The sequence below is a fragment of the Ylistrum balloti genome, unplaced genomic scaffold (genome assembly GCF_031769215.1).
Source record: "Ylistrum balloti isolate Yb309-2 unplaced genomic scaffold, AGI_CSIRO_Ybal_v1 Utg370450, whole genome shotgun sequence".
In the NCBI taxonomy this organism is placed as follows: domain Eukaryota; kingdom Metazoa; phylum Mollusca; class Bivalvia; order Pectinida; family Pectinidae; genus Ylistrum; species Ylistrum balloti.
This window is the reverse complement of record NW_026782299.1, coordinates 339270-362482: the sequence shown is the minus strand read 5'-3', so window position 1 is coordinate 362482 and position 23213 is coordinate 339270. Positions and strand designations below refer to the sequence as shown.

The following is a 23213-nucleotide window of genomic DNA, read 5'->3' as shown; positions in this document are numbered from 1 at the left end:
ACAGTAACATGTAGGTACATTGTACAACGTGAACCTGTAGGTACATTGTACAACAGTAACTGTAGGTACATTGTACAACAGTAACTGTAGGTACATTGTACAACAGTAACATGTAGGTACATTGTACAACAGTAACATGTAGGTACATTATACAACATGATCCTGTAGGTACATTGTACAACAGTAACATGTAGGTACATTGTACAACAGTAACTGTAGGTACATTGTACAACAGTAACATGTAGGTACATTGTACAACGTGAACCTGTAGGTACATTGTACAACAGTAACTGTAGGTACATTATACAACATGATCCTGTAGGTACATTGTACAACAGTAACATGTAGGTACATTGTACAACAGTAACATGTAGGTACATTATACAACATGATCCTGTAGGTACGTTGTACAATTGTACTTAGATGAACACTTGTTAAAATAGTACTTAGTTTAAATAGATGTAGTGTGAACTTATACATAGGTAAAATTATTAAAATAACTTCAAACAAATGTAAACATATATCTGTAAATTACATACCAGAAAATTACCAGTATAAAACAACACTACAGTTAACAAGTACACATAATTACTGGTTAATTTCCTATGTATAATTTACGTCCACAGAAACCTCTTTATAAACATTCTGGCAACAAAAAGTCTGTATCATGAATTTTGATGTAACTGAAATGACAAAAACCCACATCACGATTCTGTAGATATAAGCATGCCAACCATTTCACTTTGACAGACTACGACCATTTGTCATCCCCTTCCTCACTATTTTTATCCTCACACTGATAATAAGTAATTTTTTATGATCATTTATTATGTCTGCTATGATATTAATACATAACAATGAGCTGTCAGTGTTAATAAATTGCTGTTTTTATGATTTTTTTTCAATTTTCTATTTGTCAGCCTAGATTGTGATGACATGAGGTAAATGGATGATGAAGCATTATAGAGGCTATGTAAATATGACTGATTTATCAGTCTATGTTCTAGATGTAACATATATACTTTCCTTTTCATATTTCCACTGACTGGACAGACATGGTCAGCCTCTTGAATAATTTCAAACAAAGTCAGATGTGGTATTTAAGTGTTCATAACACGAACTGGTTCATTGCTACATGTGAGGTCTGTAAAAATCTGCTTATTATTCTTTTTTAATTTGCATTGCGAGAATCTGGACCACTTTTACAAATCTCTTTGGTAAAGATATCTGTCATCAAAGCTTGATTTTACAAATCTCTTTGAAAAAAATATTTGTCATCAAAGATTGATTTTACAAATCTCTTTAGTTAAAATATCTGTCATCAAAGATTGATTTTACAAATCTCTTTGGTAAAAATATCTGTCATCAAAGCTTGATTTTACAAATCTCTTTGGTAAAAATATCTGTCATCAAAGATTGATTTTACAAATCTCTTTGGTAAAAATATCTGTCATCAAAGATTGATTTTACAAATCTCTTTGGTAAAAATATCTGTCATCAAAGCTTGATTTTACAAATCTCTTTGGTAAAAATATCTGTCATCAAAGCTTGATTTTACAAATCTCTTTGGTAAAAATATCTGTCATCAAAGATTGATTTTACAAATCTCTTTGAAAAAAAAAACTGTCATCAAAGCTTGGTTTCAGTTTACTACAATAAGACATTATAACTCTGTTTATACTCAACATGTTGGATTTGATTTCCAGTCTACCCATATTAACCAGTGTGCATCTTTACATATAACTGCTGGGGCTCCTCAGTTATGATTGGTATATTGATAGACAATAACAGCCCTAAAACTGATATAAGTACTCAGATCTATAGATAAAATGGGCAGATGTAGCATTAGTCTATACTTTGTATGTGTCTGCATCAAGCCCCTGAAATAGATTCAGTAGTTTTAGTTTGCACTTATGTGTCTTAATCAAACCTCTGAAACAGTTTAAGTAGATTTAGTCTAAATTTACAACAGTGTGTGTCTTAATCAAACCTCTGAAACAGTTTAAGTAGACTTAGTCTAAACTTACGACAGTCTGTGTCTTAATCAAACCTCTGAAACAGTTTAAGTAGATTTAGTCTAACCTTACTACAGTATGTGTCTTAATCAAACCTCTGAAACAGTTTAAGTAGATTTAGTCTAAACTTACGACAGTATGTGTCTTAATCAAACCTCTGAAACAGTTTAAGTAGATTTAGTCTAAACTTACGACAGTATGTGTCTTAATCAAACCTCTGAAATAGTTTAAGTAGTGTTAGTCTAACCTTACTACAGTATGTGTCTTAATCAAACCTCTGAAATAGTTTATGTGTCAGTTTAAGTAGATTTAGTCTAAACTTACGACAGTATGTGTCTTAATCAAACCTCTGAAATAGTTTAAGTAGTGTTAGTCTAACCTTACTACAGTATGTGTCTTAATCAAACCTCTGAAACAGTTTAAGTAGACTTAGTCTAAACTTACGACAGTATGTGTCTTAATCAAACCTCTGAAACAGTTTAAGTAGATTTAGTCTAACCTTACTACAGTATGTGTCTTAATCAAACCTCTGAAATAGTTTAAGTAGATTTAGTCTAACCTTACTACAGTATGTGTCTTAATCAAACCTCTGAAATAGTTTAAGTAGTGTTAGTCTAACCTTACGACAGTATGTGTCTTAATCAAACCTCTGAAACAGTTTAAGTAGATTTAGTCTAAACTTATGACAGTATGTGACTTAATCAAACCTCTGAAATAGTTTAAGTAGTGTTAGTCTAACCTTACTACAGTATGTGTTTTAAACAAACCTCTGAAATAGCTTAAGTAGTGTTAGTCTAACCTTACTACAGTATGTGTCTTAATCAAACCTCTAGAGGAGAGAAATAGTGTTAGTCTAACCTTACTACAGTATGTGTCTTAATCAAACCTCTGAAGTAGTTAAAGTAGGGTTAGTCTTACCTTACTACAGTATGTGTCTTAATCAAACCTCTAGAGGAGAGAAATAGTGTTAGTCTTAACTTACTTAAGTATGTGTCTTAATCAAACCTCTGAAGTAGTTTAAGTAGTGTTAGTCCTAACCGTCTTAATGTTCTGAAATTAAGGACAGTCTTAAATATTATAATTATGTGTCTACTTTGGTCCCTTAGAATTGAGCTAATAACATGGGTCTAAATGCTGATTGATTCAATAAATTTGCTTGGTCATATTACATTGTTAATGTACATGCATCCATGAAATTTTTGGCTTCACCATGAAATGAGAAGGTACATATTCTTTTCTCAGTCTAGAGCCATTGAACATTATATTTTGATCAGAGTACACTGGCTTTGTTTAGCGTCAGTGACACATCTTTATACCAGCTAGCTATACCTCTATCATTTACTTACTTGAGAAGTCATGCTTTTCACATACGAGTAATTATAAAAACTAAAAAAAATCACATTCAATTATCTGAATTACAAGGAGGAAAAATCGACTTAATTTTAACTACATACAGGAAAATTAATGACAGGGCTTCAAAAATCATTCTTTACATACTTAATAATTTGATATAGGAAAGAAAAAAGCAGAAAGTTTGAACTCATTCACAAGTTTTTGTCAATGATAGTTAAAACTGGTGAAGAGAAACATCAGTAAAGAGAACCACAACATGGGGCACACAGTGACCCCCTGTACAACGCCACTGCAGTGGGGTGTGTTACTCTCCAGAACAGCTTTGTACAGAGTGGAGTATCTCAGTATTAATTTATTAGAGTAAAATACTCTTCAAGTGTATCTTTGCACTCAACTTTCTTGGTGTACTTTTTATATTTGGTGACACAAATCTCTTGATGACAACTGTTGATAAAAGTGGTGAAATCAAGTTATAATTTATGATTGGTGCTTTGAAGAAATGTAAAGGTATTCATTTTGTCAAGCGTGGTTAGGTAATACAAAGAAGTTTAGAATTTCAAGTAGCTGGGTTATGTACATGATTTATACGGCAGTGAGGAGTAGACTGATATATAGGTCATACATATCACAGGGCTAACTCCCAACGTTTTTCTATAGAAAACTATAAAAGGATGTTTTAGGATTAAAGTGCAAAAAGTTTCAATAAAAGAAATCCCATAAAACATTGTAAAGTGGACATCCTTCTATATACATGTTTATCCAATTCGAGGTATTAATATGTTACACAACTAATCAAATGTTGAATTCTAAATTGGTACCTGTATACAAGTGAGTCACAAACCCTGCTTTAATACAACATCTGATTTTGAGTATAAAGATACTGATTTCTGATCAAACAGCTGGTGTATAGTTTCCTGAAATGCTGTGCCCTGCCTCGGAGCTGGCTACTACTGTACAATGATTAATGACCAAATTAAGGGCAACTCTGGTTCACTGCTAGTTATATTGAATTTTGACATGCAAACAAACCAACACACCCAACAAACATTCACACAAATGTTAAAAGGTTATAGTGAACATTTTATTAGTCATTAAGTTAAAACTAAAGTTTTTTTTACAACCTTTGTGAACATTTTGACATAAGGCAGGAAAGACTCTACTGTTAAATCCTTCCATCCTGGGTAAGAGTAATAATATTGTCTTAATGTGTGGTGTATCATTTAGCAACATATGGAAAATCTCTTTATGTTTTCTCATAAACAAAAAATTCTGAGAGGAATTCAAGTGATCTGACAGCCACTACACATTTAACCTTACGTTTAGGTGCAGCTTGTAAAAGTCAATATTCCCAAGAACACAAGGGTATAAATAAGTGGCCTAAATGATTTTATATGGAGGTACCAGTGTTTGGGAAGTCTGCATTAGAAATGTTCAAACTGGCAAAATCAGTAGCTACATAGTAGGGAAGTGCTCATTGCTAATTATGAAAAGTCATATTTCTCAAGTACACTTTACAAATTTCTCAATAAGAAATTAATTTTGAAAAAAACCCATTAAGGTAGCAAATAATCTAAGGTCAGATTTGATGTGAGGTAGCATATCCTGAAGACAGATATCAAGTAAGACAGTGTACAGCCTTAAGTCAGATTCCCAATAAGGTAGCATATAGCCTTAAGTCAGATAAGTAAGATTTCCAGTAAGGTAACACTGTCCTAAGTCAGATTCACTGTAGGGTAGACTGTCCACAAGTATAGGTTTTGCCAACAATTTTGGGAAAGGGTCCGTGAGCAAGAATTGGAAAACATCAACAGAATTTTTCACAAATTCGGAAAATAACATTTCATTAATTTTGGGAAAAGACTATAAAATAGAAAAATTAATAATAAATAAATAAAGAAAAGTTTTTATGATAAGTTTTTTAAGGATAATCTTTCAATCAGTGTTGAATATTTTGTATTTGATGTTCTTAAGCCAGTGTTTTGTTACCATCATTTCACATTTACAGCTACCAGTAGATTTTTGGAAAATTGGGGAAATACAGATGTATGCAGGAAAGAGATTGTTTTTATCGCTCTTATTTATTCACTGCATGAAGACTAGTTAGCACAGAAATCTGACAATAAAAACACATACAAAAATTTAATATCTGTACAAAAAAAAAAAAAAAGAAAATGTAAACATGAAAGAAACTTACTAGCATATTATTTAACATCCAAAAATTATTTTAATGGCTTAATCAACTATTTTTCAATGCTTGTGAACCATTTATCTCATTTCTATAATTACTTTTGGTAGCTTTTATCGTTCTTAATATTTTCACTCTGAATGTCTGCCAAAACCGTCTGAATTGGTGTCTCCTGCCCCGAGTCCCCCAGCCTTCTTCCATTCCACAGAAACATAAAAAATAAGGTTGCTTATTTCTTCTAATTTGTTGTTTGTTTTAGAAGTTGTTATGTTATATTGCAATAGAATTTTTGCCATCATATCCAGTGTAAAATACATATTGTAAAAGTTAACAAAGTAATGACTGGAAATTCAATGTTTTAAACCCAAATGGGAAAATGCAGACAGGAATTGTGAAAATACAGCATCAATTTTCAATTTGGAATGGGTTCTTGGACCAGACTATAAATGCATGGCAAAAACACTGCAGCCTGTAAATTTTGTTAAGAAATATCTCCCTTTCAAGTAAAACTTAGAATCAGAGCTATTTAAAAGATCAGAAATATAAGACAAATTTTTTTCATTAATTGATTACAATTCTAGAGAAAGAGACAGTCTAACTGTAAGGTAGCATATAGCCTTAAATTTGATTCCCAATAAGGGTACCATATAGGTCAGGTAAGTCCCTGTGGAGGTAGCATATAGCCTTAAGTAAGATTCCATTTAAAGTAGCATACAGCCATAAGTCAGACATCAAGTAAGGTAACATATAGCCTTAAGTGAAATTCCCAATGAGGTAGCATACAGCTAGCTGTAAGTCATATTTAAGATTCTGTGTTATTGGTGGTAATCTGTAGAAGCTGTGGTTAAATGGCTGTACACTCAATGACCAGTACATTAATTTTTGTGCACTGGTGAAATTCATTTACTGTAAGACAATAATCGAGAGAGCTTGCTGAAGGCTTAAACTGTTTAAGTTTAATCTCTTAGCTTACATACAGACTCACAACCAGGTCTTCATGACGACATTCAAACAATTTTTTTTCATTTTATAGCAGGATGTATAGGTATACATTGGCATAATGAAGCAGAACTTGCTACCAGGATAGACATTTTTGTGGTTGTGCTGTGGTTCAACAGCATACAAATACCGTGTAGGTCAGGGTCCAATGGACATGGATTATCCCTCGGCATAATGTTCCACTGATTTAGGAGGAAACATCATTACTCTCCAATTTATTCTTCTCATAAATGGGATGTTAAATGAGTTTCCATTTCCTATATGAAACAAGTCTTAGAATTTTTTAGTGAAGCAAGTCTCTGACCAACAAAAAAGAAAGATTTGTGACAAATTTCATAAATATAATACCGGGATATGGAAGAAAATCTATGACCTATTTAATCATATGATCTACTATTTTGCATCACAATAAGTCTTATTACAAGACATATATCCCGAGACATTTTAAAAACTTACGTCCAGAGGGTATACAGGTTGGACAGCATTCGCCAGGTAATGTCTGAGTGACCTCCCCTGGTTTACAGCGTAACCTCCGACACGCCACAGCCTCACAACTAACCTCTCCATTCAGACAAAGGCAATCAGTACAAGGGTTGGGTTTCCAATTTTTGTTGTGCTATAATAACAAATAATTTCTTTTATTACAACAAAAACTATTACCTGTGTTTACAAGTTATAACTTAATATAGACCTATATTACCTGTGTTTACAAGTTATAACTTAATATAGACCTATATTACCTGTGCTTACAAGTTATAACTTAATATAGACCTATATTACCTGTGTTAACAAGTTATAACTTCTTGAAGACCTATATTACCTGTGTTTACAAGTCATAACTCAATATAGACCTATATCACCTGTGTTTATAAGTTATAACTTAATATAGACCTATATTACCTCTGCTTACAATTTATAACTTAATATAGACCTATATTACCTGTGTTTACAAGTTATAACTTAATATAGACCTATATTACCTGTGTTAACAAGTTATAACTTCTTGAAGACCTATATTACCTGTGACGATTACATCCTCTTTCCCCATCACTTTCACCCTTCAAAAATGTGCTAAGAAAATTGATGTTTTTATTTGCCACAAACTGATTTCCCATCATTATTTTGATAATCTATTGAAGGTGTGTAGGATTAGTTGGACAGGTCATGTACCATCTTGACTGTTGTTGCTGGTCCTATTTCACAGATATATGCTGAACATTTCCCGAGACAATACATTACTGTATAATGACTATTCGTTGATAAGATGCCAGATATACCTCACTGCTATAAAGCATTTTTCATAAATTTTTACCTTTGTACATGTTTTAGAAGCCATCACATTTATCAAGTTTCTTTAAAAAACAACAAGTTCAAAAGACAGATGAGGCAAATATCAACACCTGGATGATATAGAATACATATACCATTTACATAACCATTGTTCAATTGATCATTTCCTTATCTAGCCAGACAAAAAAAGAGAGGCCCTGCATCAAAATTCTTTGAATTGCTTTACAGTGTGTATTGATAACACAAGGCATATTAAGATGTCATTATCTCCATCAAGATTTCAGCTTTGTCCTGCCTATGATCTATCATCTGGTGTTTTCAGACATGAACATGTAGCCAATATTTCTAATTACATTTTGCTTTTCCATGCCTTGTGTGTTCTTATTATCCCATAACCCTCCAACCCACACATTACCTCATCACAACTCTTCTCCCCAAACATACCCTGAACATAACCTTCCATTAAACTCACCCTCTCATCATAACCCTCCAACCCACACATTACCTCATCACAACTCTTCTCCCCAAACATACCCTGAACATAACCTTCCATTAAACTCACCCTCTCATCATAACCCTCCAACCCACACATTACCTCATCACAACTCTTCTCCCCAAACATACCCTGAACATAACCTTCCGTTAAACTCATGCTCTCATCAGGACCTTCTGTTAAACTCACCCTCTCATCATAACCCTCCTCCCTATATTATTATCCTTCATACTCATAACCCTTCTCCCCACTTACTCCCTCATACCCATAACCCTTCTTCCCACTTACTCCCTCATACTCATAACCCTCCACACCACTTACTCCCTCATACTCATTACTCTCCTTCCCATTTACTCCCTCATACTCATAACCCTCATCCCCACTTACTCCCTCATACCCATAACCCTTCTCCCCACTTACTCCCTCATACTCATAACCCTCCTCCCCACTTACTCCCTCATACCCATAACCCTTCTCCCCACTTACTCCCTCATACTCATAACCCTCATCCCCACTTACTCCCTCATACCCATAACCCTTCTCCCCACTTACTCCCTCATACTCATAACCCTCATCCCCACTTACTCCCTCATACCCATAACCCTTCTCCCCACTTACTCCCTCATACTCATAACCCTCCTCCCCACTTACTCCCTCATACTCATAACCCTCCACACCACTTACTCCCTCATACCCATAACCCTCCTCCCCACTTACTCCCTCATACTCATAACCCTCCACACCACTTACTCCCTCATACCCATAACATTACTCCCTCATACCCCCTCCTCCCCACTTACTCCCTCATACTCATTACTCTCCTTCCCATTTACTCCCTCATACTCATAACCCTCATCCCCACTTACTCCCTCATACCCATAACCCTTCTCCCCACTTACTCCCTCATACTCATAACCCTCCACACCACTTACTCCCTCATACTCATAACCCTCCACACCACTTACTCCCTCATACCCATAACCCTTCTCCCCACTTACTCCCTCATACTCATAACCCTCCTCCCCACTTACTCCCTCATACTCATAACCCTCCACACCACTTACTCCCTCATACCCATAACCCTTCTCCCCACTTACTCCCTCATACTCATAACCCTCCACACTACTTACTCCCTCATACTCATAACCCTCCACACCACTTACTCCCTCATACCCATAACCCTTCTCCCCACTTACTCCCTCATACCCATAACCCTTCTCCCCACTTACTCTCTCATACTCATAACCCTTCTCCCCACTTACTCCCTCATACTCATAACCCTCCACACCACTTACTCCCTCATACTCATAACCCTCCACACCACTTACTCCCTCATACCCATAACCCTTCTCCCCACTTACTCCCTCATACTCATAACCCTCCACCCCACTTACTCCCTCATACCCATAACCCTCCACACCAGTTACTCCCTCATACCCATAACCCTTCTCCCCACTTACTCTCTCATACTCCTAACTTTTCTCCCCACTTACTCCCTCATACTCATAACCCTCCTCCCCACTTACTCCCTCATACTCATAACCCTCCTCCCCACTTACTCCCTCATACCCATTAACCATCCTCCCCATTTACTCCCTCATACTCATTAACCATCCTCCCCATTTACTCCCTCATACTCATAACCCTCCTCCCCACTTATTCTCTCATACTCATAACCATCCTCCCCATTTACTCCCTCATACTTATAACTCTTCCCCACTTAGTCCCTTATACCCATAACCCTCCTCCCCACTTATTCTCTCATACTCATAACCCTCCTCCCCATTTACTCCCTCATACTCATTAACCATCCTCCCCATTTACTCCCTCATACTCATAACTCTTCCCCACTTACTCCCTTATACCCATTAACCCTCCTCCCCACTTACTCCCTCATACTCATAACCCTCCACCCCACTTACTCCCTCATACCCATAACCCTCCACACCAGTTACTCCCTCATACCCATAACCCTCCTCCCCACTTACTCCCTCATACTCATAACCCTCCTCCCCATTTACTCCCTCATACTCATTAACCATCCTCCCCATTTACTCCCTCATACTCATAACTCTTCCCCACTTACTCCCTCATACCCATTAACCATCCTCCCCATTTACTCCCTCATACTCATTAACCATCCTCCCCATTTACTCCCTCATACTCATAACCCTCCTCCCCACTTATTCTCTCATACTCATAACCATCCTCCCCATTTACTCCCTCATACTTATAACTCTTCCCCACTTAGTCCCTTATACCCATTAACCATCCTCCCCATTTACTCCCTCATACTCATAACCCTCCTCCCCATTTACTCCCTCATACTCATTAACCATCCTCCCCATTTACTCCCTCATACTTATAACTCTTCCCCACTTACTCCCTTATACCCATAACCCTCCTCCCCACTTATTCTCTCATACTCATAACCCTCCTTCACATCCTCTTCCCTCTCCCTTTTCTCTCCTGTATTCCTTACATCACTATCTACATTCCTGATCAACAGACCATCACACATCTACAACAGGACTGGTAACACTCTACGACCCTTAGAAATATGACTTATTTGCAATGCCTGTCTGGATTTTCCATCGAAAATATGGCTTGAAAAATAATTTTGTACATCATTAATCTTATATAAATGTTGAAAACGTTTCCACATTACTTGACCCTAAAGTTATATATCATGATCCTAGATTCACCATCCCCATAACCCACATTTTAAATTACAAATATAATGTATTTTTAGGTGCCTTGGCTTGAAAGTATGTAATATTGTTTTAGTGTTTTTTGTAGTTAAGAATAAATCTGCACAAACCGGAATAGTCTGTCCTTGGTGTTGACATGGCAACAGTTGCTGCACACATTCTGGACAGCAGTCATCTGATGGAATCTGCAGGTACTCGCCCTGAAAAACAAACACATTAATGTAATACTTACAAACTCAATATGTAACCAAATCATTACTGTGTCACCTCTGTCATTACAATATCAACATATACCATCATAATTATAACATTGATGGTGGTTGTTTAATGGACAAACCATTATCATTATAACATTGATGTAGGTTGTTTAATGGACAAACCATTATCATTATAACAATGATGTAGGTTAATTAATGGACAAACCATTATCATTATAAAATTGATGGTGGTTGTTTAATGGATAAACCATTATAATCATAACATTGATGGTGGTTGTTTAATGCACAAACCATTATCATTATAACATAGATGTAGGTTGTTTAATGGACAAACCATTATCATTATAACATTGATGTAGGTTGTTTAATGGACAAACCATTATCATTATAACATAGATGTAGGTTAATTAATGGACAAACCATTATCATTATAACATTGATGTAGGTTGTTTAATGGACAAACCATTATCATTATAACATTGATGTAGGCTGTTTAATGGACAAACCATTATCATTATAACATTGATGTAGGTTAATTAATGGACAAACCATTATCATTATAACATTGATGTAGGTTGTTTAATGGACAAACCATTATCATTATAACATTGATGTAGGCTGTTTAATGGACAAACCATTATCATTATAACATAGATGTAGGTTAATTAATGGACAAACCATTATCATTATAACATTGATGTAGGCTGTTTAATGGACAAACCATTATCATTATAACATTGATGTAGGTTGTTTAATGGACAAACCATTATCATTATAACATTGATGTAGGTTGTTTAATGGACAAACCATTATCATTATAACATTGATGTAGGTTGTTTAATGGACAAACCATTATCATTATAACATTGATGTAGGTTAATTAATGGACAAACCATTATCATTATAACATTGATGTAGGTTAATTAATGGACAAACCATTATCATTATAACATAGATGTAGGTTAATTAATGGACAAACCATTATCATTATAACATTGATGTAGGTTAATTAATGGACAAACCATTATCATTATAACATAGATGTAGGTTAATTAATGGACAAACCATTATCATTATAACATTGATGTAGGTTGTTTAATGGACAAACCATTATCATTATAACATTGATGTAGGTTAATTAATGGACAAACCATTATCATTATAACATTGATGTAGGCTGTTTAATGGACAAACCATTATCATTATAACATTGATGTAGGTTGAGTAATGGACAAACCATTATCATTATAACATTGATGTAGGTTGTTTAATGGACAAACCATTATCATTATAACATTGATGTAGGTTGTTTAATGGACAAACCATTATCATTATAACATTGATGTAGGTTGTTTAATGGACAAACCATTATCATTATAACATAGATGTAGGTTAATTAATGGACAAACCATTATCATTTTTTTATTATAACATTGATGTAGGTTAATTAATGGACAAACCATTATCATTATAACATAGATGTAGGTTAATTAATGGACAAACCATTATCATTATAACATTGATGTAGGCTGTTTAATGGACAAACGATTATCATTATAACATTGATGTAGGTTGTTTAATGGACAAACCATTATCATTATAACATTGATGTAGGCTGTTTAATGGACAAACCATTATCATTATAACATTGATGTAGGTTGTTTAATGGACAAACCATTATCATTATAACATAGATGTAGGCTGTTTAATGGACAAACCATTATCATTATAACATTGATGTAGGTTGTTTAATGGACAAACCATTATCATTATAACATAGATGTAGGTTAATTAATGGACAAACCATTATCATTATAACATTGATGTAGGTTGTTTAATGGACAAACCATTATCATTATAACATAGATGTAGGTTAATTAATGGACAAACCATTATCATTATAACATTGATGTAGGTTGTTTAATGGACAAACCATTATCATTATAACATTGATGTAGGTTGTTTAATGGACAAACCATTATCATTATAACATTGATGTAGGTTGTTTAATGGACAAACCATTATCATTATAACATCGATGTAGGTTGTTTAATGGACAAACCATTATCATTATAACATAGATGTAGGTTAATTAATGGACAAACCATTATCATTATAACATTGATGGTGGTTGTTTAATGGACAAACCATTATAATCATAACATTGATGGTGGTTGTTTAATGCACAAACCATTATCATAATAACAATGATGTAGGTTAATTAATGGACAAACCATTATCATTATAAAATTGATGGTGGTTGTTTAATGCACAAACCATTATCATTATAACAATGATGTAGGTTAATTAATGGACAAACCATTATCATTATAACATTGATGTAGGTTGTTTAATGGACAAACCATTATCATTATAACATAGATGTAGGTTAATTAATAGACAAACCATTATCATTATAACATTGATGTAGGTTGTTTAATGGACAAACCATTATCATTATAACATTGATGTAGGTTGTTTAATGGACAAACCATTATCATTATAACATTGATGTAGGTTGTTTAATGGACAAACCATTATCATTATAACATTGATGTAGGTTGTTTAATGGACAAACCATTATCATTATAACATTGATGTAGGTTAATTAATGGACAAACCATTATCATTATAACATTGATGTAGGTTAATTAATGGACAAACCATTATCATTATAACATAGATGTAGGTTGTTTAATGGACAAACCATTATCATTATAACATTGATGTAGGTTGTTTAATGGACAAACCATTATCATTATAACATTGATGTAGGTTGTTTAATGGACAAACCATTATCATTATAACATAGATGTAGGCTGTTTAATGGACAAACCATTATCATTATAACATTGATGTAGGTTGTTTAATGGACAAACCATTATCATTATAACATAGATGTAGGTTAATTAATGGACAAACCATTATCATTATAACATTGATGTAGGTTGTTTAATGGACAAACCATTATCATTATAACATAGATGTAGGTTAATTAATGGACAAACCATTATCATTATAACAAAGATGTAGGTTGTTTAATGGACAAACCATTATCATTATAACATTGATGTAGGTTGTTTAATGGACAAACCATTATCATTATAACATTGATGTAGGTTGTTTAATGGACAAACCATTATCATTATAACATCGATGTAGGTTGTTTAATGGACAAACCATTATCATTATAACATTGATGTAGGTTGTTTAATGGACAAACCATTATCATTATAACATTGATGTAGGTCGTTGAATAGGTTCACTATTATCATTATAACAACGATAAAAACCCTTTTCCCCGGTTTAATCCTTTGTAAGTACAAACAGATCATTGATGCCTTGTCTGTTGTACATATCTCTCTGGTCTTCTGGCTATTGTTTAGGGTAGAAACTAATGACCCTTGACCATTCTGGTATCTTATCATACATAACAAGAGTTGGTGAGCTTCATGGTTGACAGGCTAAATATTTAGTTATATCCTAATATCAGATCGCCTCTCCTTTTATCAGGTGTGAACATAAAATTACTTCTTCTGCTGTTAGCTTTTTTAATGTCATTGTTGGAGACTTGAGAAAGAAGATTGGGGCAGTGGACATAAAAACACAGGTCATTGTTCTGTATGCTTAAGAATCCGTAACCATACCTCATCTAGAGATCTCCGGTTTTACACCTCACCCATTTCACTATGGCCATTATTCTCAGCACTTTGATCAATGTTTCTGGCAGCTAGAGGTGCGAACTTGCTACCTGGTCATACCTCACTCGCCATTGGCCAAAATTTATGAGCACATCATGTCATGTGACACTGATTTATTCAAAAAGGTGAAAAAACAATGACCTTTGTTGTGTGATTTGTATTATTTAAGAAGTTTGAATTTGATGAAAAAAAGTGCTTCAGTGAAGTAGCTATTAATACACATTAAAGCAGTCCAACAGACCTATCTGAGAATGAGTTATTGTTGTTTTTAGTTACTGGAGTAAACATTGGTAACAGATTGTATGGTAGTGACCTCTCCATGACAACAGCATCTGTTAGAGAGCGGGTTTCACCTCATGGTGACAAAGTTGGCAGTCAAATGTGTCTGGGGCAGTTTTTTTTTAACAAAAACTGGTCTAAAGATAATTTTTCTCATCATCAGGCCATTTCATCCACTGTCCTAAATGTTTTCAGCCTGAAGGAAATACCTCTATCATGACAACATATCTTAGGGGACTCAAAAAGTCACAGGATAATTCCCATTTTATATAACAATGTCTATCAAGGAACATTTCTCCACACCTCAGGTGAACCATAAACTTTATATTAATTGGAAAAGACAAACTTTCATCCAGGCTGCGTAAAAAGAAATTTTAGTACTTAAATGTATACCTATACATTTTCACGATATGACAATCTTTCTATGGTTTGAACTGTTTATTGCAACTGTTGTGTTGTTTACCCATGAGCCCTGTCTTTTCCCAACTATATGTGTGGTCATAACACCACTAAATGAATATTAATGCTGTATCCCTTTGTCCATTAACTGTATTAAACCTCTGTGTAACTGTATATTTTCATTTCAGGTGTGTTTTATCTTGTAATTCTATTCAGTGTGGATCCTCCCCTGAATTGTAATTGTCAATTTGCAGCCTTGAACAGGAGTAAACCAGCATTAGTCAGCACAGTATAACATACTCATGTGGTTGGACACCCTGATTCATCATCAAATTTTAAATCAACATTTCCATATACATCCTTTAGGGTTACTTTTGTGTTAAAAAAAAGTTCAGCTTGTATAAATAATACAACACTATAGAAATAATGAGAAGATGATTTTCCTTTGAGGTTGTAACAGAGGTCATTATATATTTCATTGTCTACACTGGGATTCAAACTTGGGACCTCTGGTTTACAAGCCATGCATTGAATAACACCGAGATAAACAAACACTTGGACCAGCAAAAAGAAAAAGAGACTAAACACAAATTACAAATCTGTAATTAAAAAAAATTCAAACAGAATTAGATCAAACATTTTAAAAAATCACCCTTAACTAAATGGGGTTAACACTGTTTAAGACATGTATATATGCTATGCAGGACACACAAGGATTCTGGTACTACATTGTGTCTATGATTGAAAGTTTACCCACACAAACTATCTCACAGTAGTCAACTTGATGTCTAGAATCCTCAAAATCCGAAACACACCTGAACTGTAGTAATTAGTCTATATCTCATCTGGTCTAGGTGTCAGGCAACATGAAGAGTTACCTCTAGAGGGAGGTAACTATATATCATCTGTGATTCACCCTCATTTATTTTATACATTGATACTATTTAATTACTCACCCTAGATAATAATTAATGTTGGTAGCTCACAGGCATTTGACTTTGATTAACATAAACTACTCCCAAAATGACACAAAATACAGAATAAAACAGTAATGCCACACAAAAACTGTCAGAAATCTTCCAATTAATTCAAGGAAATCTGCAATTGTAAATAAGTTCCCCACAAAACCTAGCGAGTGAGATTTTATAGGAAACGTTATATATTACAAGAATCGGTGAAAACCCAACAAAGCAAACCCCAAGGGCAGGTAACTCTGACCCATGGATGACAGCATCATAAATAACAGTAATACAATCACTTGTGTTTAACACTACTTTGCATAATTATAGTTTTTCTTGTGTACCAACGAAACTTGTAGGAAGAACTTCTACTACCAGAAACTGGACAAGGGGTATCAATTTACCAGACTACATCTAGATATCATGTTGATGAAGCGTTGCGTTTCAAGAACTTACACAAAAGAAAATCAGGAAGAGGTTGAGGGACCATTCATCACCTGTCAAGAGGTACACATTGTTACCTCACCAAGGTAAGGGACCTGTTGATGTGGCTGAACTACCCGAGAACCTTCCTGAATAGGTACACATTGTTACCTCACCAAGGTAAGGGACCTGTTGATGTGGCTGAACTACCTGAGAACCTTCCTGAATAGGTACACATTGTTACCTCACCAAGGTAAGGGCCATGCTGAGGTGGCTGAACTACCCGAGAACCTTCCTGAATAGGTACAAATTGTTACCTCACCAAGGTAGGGGCCATGCTGAGGTGGCTGAACTACCTGAGAATCTCCTGTGCAGGTACACACTATTACCAAGAAACCAGATAGACAAAGGAAGAGCAGCGTTCACTGGTATTATATACTGACAAGTAAATAAAAAAAATGTTGTAATAATGTGTTTCCTGTGACAGGTATAACATCTAAAATGCCTTATTGTGTGTCTAATCAAAGGTACTAATAAATACCACACTTAAATATGTCCTTTGAAGTAATTATGCAACAATACAAGCTCCTTTAACAAATAATACCTTTAGAAATATTCATTCTGTACAGGTAGACATTAAGGACAACATACAAACAGACAGACTTATACATACCTAGGAGACCAAGAGGGGACACAAAGGAAAACTTGGACATACCTTTGTGGTCATCAGAGGACGGCAGCAAAATTTGTACATACCTTTGTGGTCATCAGAGGACGGCAGCAAAACTTGTACATACCTTTGTGGTCATCAGAGGACGGCAGCAAAACTTGTATATACCTTTGTGGTCATCAGAGGACGGCAGCAAAACTTGTACATATCTTTGGGGTCAACAGTGGACACACAGGAAAACTTGTACATACCTTCTCGGCCAAGAATGGACACACAGACAGATTTGTACATACTTTTAGAATCAACAGAGAACACACAGACACACTTGTATTCTGGGCCAACTGAGGCTTGTACAATCTAAACTAAAATGAGGGATAGATGGAAGTGTAATACATACCTTATTGAACTTGCATTTTGGGGTCATACAACGGACCTGTTCACAGACCGTAATAGGGTCTTGGCACGTGCATATAGTACAGTCGTCAGGCAGCCATAGGGTATGATTCTGAAGGGAAGAGAGAAAAAGTACATGTAATGCATATTTAATATCATAAGACATAATAAACTAGAAAGCTGATGGACTGTTCATTATCGTCTTATAATCATAACCTTAAAGTATAGAAAAATAACAGAATTGTCTACCACAATTTAAAATTGATAAATCTGCCAACACTAAATTTATGTGTGTGTGTGTGTGTGTGTGTGTGTGTGAGGGTGTGTGTGTGTGTGTGTGTGTGTGTGTGTGTGTGTGTGTGTGTGTGTGTTTGTGTGTGTGTGTGTGTGTGTGTGTTTGTGTGTGTGTTTGTGTTTGTATGTATGTATGTATATGTATGTATGTTTATGGTGTATTATGTTTATGTCTGACCACCGGATTGTCTCGGGAGAAGACTTCTATAGGGTTTAGCTTGCTGTTAAATCCTATTAATTGCTTATATCAATAAAATAATCTGAAATGAGACAAGTGTAATTCAGGTTCTATCAGAAATTATCTGTTTTAGGTCACTTACACAACGTAATCCTCAATGATTGGGAGTTTGACATCACATCCTATGAGGGAGGTATCAATTGTAGTACTATCTGCAGTACATACAGTATTATCAAAGTGACATCATCAGGTTTTGTCAAGTCTAAATTCAAAAATCATTTTGAGCCTGTGTCATAATACTTAAGATAAGACTATTTAACTACTGCCTGTAAATGCTGACGTCAAATTTGACATTGATGCTTGTATCCAAATGTTGTTTCAGTAAAAATATTGAGCCACTCTGTCTACGTCCCTTTACCAAAACATACATCAATATCTAATGGCTAAATCCAAACTACTTACTGGTAATTACTTCTTCTACACCTAATGTAACATATTTCAAATATTTAGGAACATTATTGCAATTAAGATATGCTTTTCTAACATCTTAACTCCTTAAAAATTAGACAAAGCTTCCACTAAGATTCAACACAGATAAGAGAACGATCAAACAGAGTGGACAAATGTGTAGTCTACAACCGTTTTAAAAACAGCTTGAAATTTTAATCTTTAAAATGCTTCCACAAGGAGATTAGGACGAGCTCTAACGGTCGCGAGCTGTAATCTGAACCATCAATATTGGGGTTTTATTAACATTACAGAGTAAAAAGGTATGAACTGTAATAGAGTTCCATGAAGAAAGGTTATCTTTGGGTCACAGTGACACCAGTCTCTTGATGTCTCTCATACCACTTCAGGTCTCCTAACACCCCAGTACTTCAAAGGAGTCCTCACTGCCCCAGTACTACACAGGAGTCCTCACTGTCCCAGTACTACACAGGAGTCCAAACTGCCCCAGTACTACAAAGGAGTCCTCACTGCCCCAGTACTACACAGGAGTCCTCACTGCCCCAGTACTACACAGGAGTCCTCACTGTCCCAGTACTACACAGGAGTCCTCACTGTCCCAGTACTACACAGGAGTCCAAACTGCCCCAGTACTACAAAGGAGTCCTCACTGCCCCAGTACTACACAGGAGTCCTCACTGCCCCAGTACTACACAGGAGTCCTCACTGCCCCAGTACAACACAGGAGTCCTCACTGCCCCAGTACAACACAGGAGTCCTCACTGCCCCAGTACTACACAGGAGTCCTCACTGCCCCAGTACTACACAGGAGTCCTCACTGCCCCAGTACTACACAGGAGTCCAAACTGCCCCATTATTACACAGGAGTCCTCACTGCCCCAGTACTACACAGGAGTCCTCTCTGCCCCAGTACTACACAGGAGTCCTCACTGCCCCAGTACTACACAGGAGTCCAAACTGCCCCATTATTACACAGGAGTCCTCACTGCCCCAGTACTACACAGGAGTCCTCACTGTCCCAGTACTACACAGGAGTCCTCACTGTCCCAGTACTACACAGGAGTCCAAACTGCCCCAGTACTACAAAGGAGTCCTCACTGCCCCAGTACTACACAGGAGTCCTCACTGCCCCAGTACTACACAGGAGTCCTCACTGCCCCAGTACAACACAGGAGTCCTCACTGCCCCAGTACTACACAGGAGTCCTCACTGCCCCAGTACTACACAGAAGTCCTCTCTGCCCCAGTACTACACAGGAGTCCAAACTGCCCCAGTACTACACAGGAGTCCTCACTGCCCCAGTACTACACAGAAGTCCTCTCTGCCCCAGTACTACACAGGAGTCCTCACTGCCCCAGTACTACACAGGAGTCCAAACTGCCCCATTATTACACAGGAGTCCTCACTGCCCCAGTACTACACAGGAGTCCTCACTGCCCCAGTACTATACAGAAGTCCTCACTGCCCCCAGTACTACACAGGAGTCCTCACTGCCCCAGTACTACACAGGAGTCCAAACTGCCCTATTATTACACAGGAGTCCTCACTGCCCCAGTACTACACAGGAGTCCTCACTGCCCCAGTACTATACAGGAGTCCTCACTGCCCCAGTACTACACAGGAGTCCTCACTGCCCCAGTACTCTACAGAAGTCCTCACTGCCCCAGTACTACACAGAAGTCCTCACTGCCCCAGTACTACACAGAAGTCCTCACTGCCCCAGTACTACACAGAAGTCCTCACTGCCCCAGTACTACACAGGAGTCCTCACTGTCCCAGTACTACACAGGAGTCCTCTCTGCCCCAGTACTACACAGAAGTCCTCACTGCCCCAGTACTACACAGAAGTCCTCACTGCCCCAGTACTACACAGAAGTCCTCACTGCCCCCAGTACTATACAGAAGTCCTCACTGCCCCAACACATTCAGATTCAGATACTACCCAAGATTATACCTGAAGACTGGGTCCTCATACTGCCCAAGGCATACAAAGGTGGGGGATGGGAGCAGTGTGTTCCTCATGATGTACTAGGAGTACAGGGGAGTCCTGTTACTGCCCACAGCAAGTGCAGGGAGAGGGGAAAGGGAGAGGGAAGGGAGTTGTCATACTGTCCCATGTACTTCAGCGGTCCTCTTATAGAGCCCCAGGAGTACAGGGGGGACCTTAGTACTATATGGGTCGTCATTCTAATACAGGAACACAGTGGGATCCTCTTTAGTGCCACAGGAATACAGGAGGTTCTTCTTCAATACAGGGAGGGGGGGCCTTCCTACCACACCAGGAATACAGTGGAGTGCTTATACTGCCCCAGTAATACAGCAGGGTCCTCATTGTTGTCCAATATACAGAGGTACTGAGGATGTAGGATCTCTAACCTTGAATCAGACCACTATCACAGAGGAATGTAGTATATCTGACCTTGATATTGAGGAAATATGATCCCTGACCCTTAATCAGAGGACATCATACAAGGTTCTGGGTAGCAGGTTGAGGTGATGACATAAGACACTTGACCCAAGGGAGAAGTCAAGTGTTCGAACACACACAGATTCAGGTGAGCAGTCAGCCATTGTGATCTATTCAGCTATCAGTACTCATGGCTATTTACTCATCCTCCCAAATAAAACAAAGTAAACTATTGTCAAGTGTCTCAGTCAATAGCATCAAAGTCTCCAGCCATGGCAGCGACTGGCGACATCGTCAGTCAGGCTGAGGTCTTATTCACAAGTGAGTAGGTTTGATTGGAAAAGGTGTCGGCCTCAAACATTCTACATCACCACTTCAACATCTTTGTGAGATCATGGTGTCAGTTAAATGTCTGGATGATTTTGACCTGATTAAGGCCCTTTTTTTCTTTTATTTAATGTCATGTTGACTTTATCAGGGTCAAACATTACCTGTCATAGCATTACCAACCCTGTCAATACTCCAGGTAACAGGATCATATCCATCTATTCAGGAGCTTACTAGCACTCCTTATTTCAACATGTTGGAGCACTTGACATTCTACAGAGGTTAGCAAGGACCTTAAAGACATGCAATAATATTTCATAAAAGAAGTTAAAAAAAAATACAATGCCTTTTGTCAGATAAAAAGAATGTTTGTATGTCAATTAATTTGACCAAGCTAAGTGACATCTGTGATTGGCAAGTATCAGATGATACAAATTTCACTTCATTTATCAGAAATTCAGCATCTTAATGGATCCATGCTTCCTCAGAAACATATTGGCTTCATCATCCTTATCCTTTAAAACATCAGTTAATTTTACACATGGGATTTATGAGGACGACATTCTAAATCTATCTCGTGTTGCTAATTGAATATATGGACATCAACCAGGTAAGATACGCACAGGTAATGTTATGATTGTCATCTTACAAATGACACAATATCTTGATTGTCAGTACAGGCGAACAACGATTGAATTGCATGGATATGCCATTTAGTCAACAGTATAGGCGATATGTGAAAGACGAGACATTTATTTCCACTCAAATAAAGAAAATGTAAAATGGTAGGAGTCAGCAATCTATAGCTGGAGGCTTCAACTTGTCATATAACACAGACAGATATACCTAAAACCAACACTGATAATATCAGAACTATTAGTACACAAAAACATGCACTGAAATTTTCACTTAACATTTCACTGAAGCTGTATTTAAAAATGTGTCCATAGAACATATTCTTTTAATGAGTTTTAAAGTGGAAAGTCAAGATACAGACACCACAGTCTTTAGGTACAGACATCAGAAACAAGGTACAGACATCACAGTCTTTAGGTACAGACATCAGAAACAAGGTACAGATATCAGAAACAAGGTACAGACATCACAGTCTTTAGGTACAGACACCAGAAACAAGGTACAGACATCACAATCTTTAGGTATATACATCAATCTTTAGGTACAGACATCAGAAACAAGGTACAGACATCAGAAACAAGGAACAGACATCACAGTCTTCAGGTACAGACATCAGAAACAAGGAACAGACATCACAGTCTTCAGGTACAGACATCAGAAACAAGGAACAGACATCACAGTCTTCAGGTACAGACATCAGAAACAAGGAACAGACATCACAGTCTTTAGGTACAGACATCAGAAACAAGGTACAGACATCACAGTCTTTAGGTACAGACATCAGAAACAAGGTACAGACATCACAGTCTTTAGGT

At 36.6% G+C, this 23213-nt stretch overlaps 2 protein-coding genes across 2 annotated transcripts in view; one reads left to right on the top strand and one right to left on the bottom strand.

The window, feature by feature from the left end:
- Positions 1 to 18254, bottom strand: part of LOC132554927 (extracellular matrix organizing protein FRAS1-like) — an 88156-nt gene extending 69902 nt beyond the window's left edge. The window contains exons 1-7 of the mRNA XM_060219256.1: positions 18093 to 18254; positions 11157 to 11246; positions 10719 to 10856; positions 9136 to 9807; positions 8591 to 9088; positions 8315 to 8467; positions 7009 to 7168 (exon numbers count right to left, since the gene is read on the bottom strand). Of these exons, the coding sequence (XP_060075239.1) occupies positions 7009 to 7168; positions 8315 to 8467; positions 8591 to 9088; positions 9136 to 9807; positions 10719 to 10856; positions 11157 to 11246; positions 18093 to 18254 (1873 nt within the window). The remainder of the gene's footprint in view (positions 1 to 7008; positions 7169 to 8314; positions 8468 to 8590; positions 9089 to 9135; positions 9808 to 10718; positions 10857 to 11156; positions 11247 to 18092) is intronic.
- A 393-nt stretch (positions 18255 to 18647) lies between these two features.
- Positions 18648 to 21386, top strand: LOC132554925 (mucin-12-like). The gene is made up of 2 exons (XM_060219255.1): positions 18648 to 18658; positions 19418 to 21386. Exons 1-2 carry the CDS (start codon positions 18648 to 18650, stop codon positions 21384 to 21386), a joined length of 1980 nt encoding a protein of 659 aa, XP_060075238.1.
- Positions 21387 to 23213: the final 1827 nt, after the last annotated feature.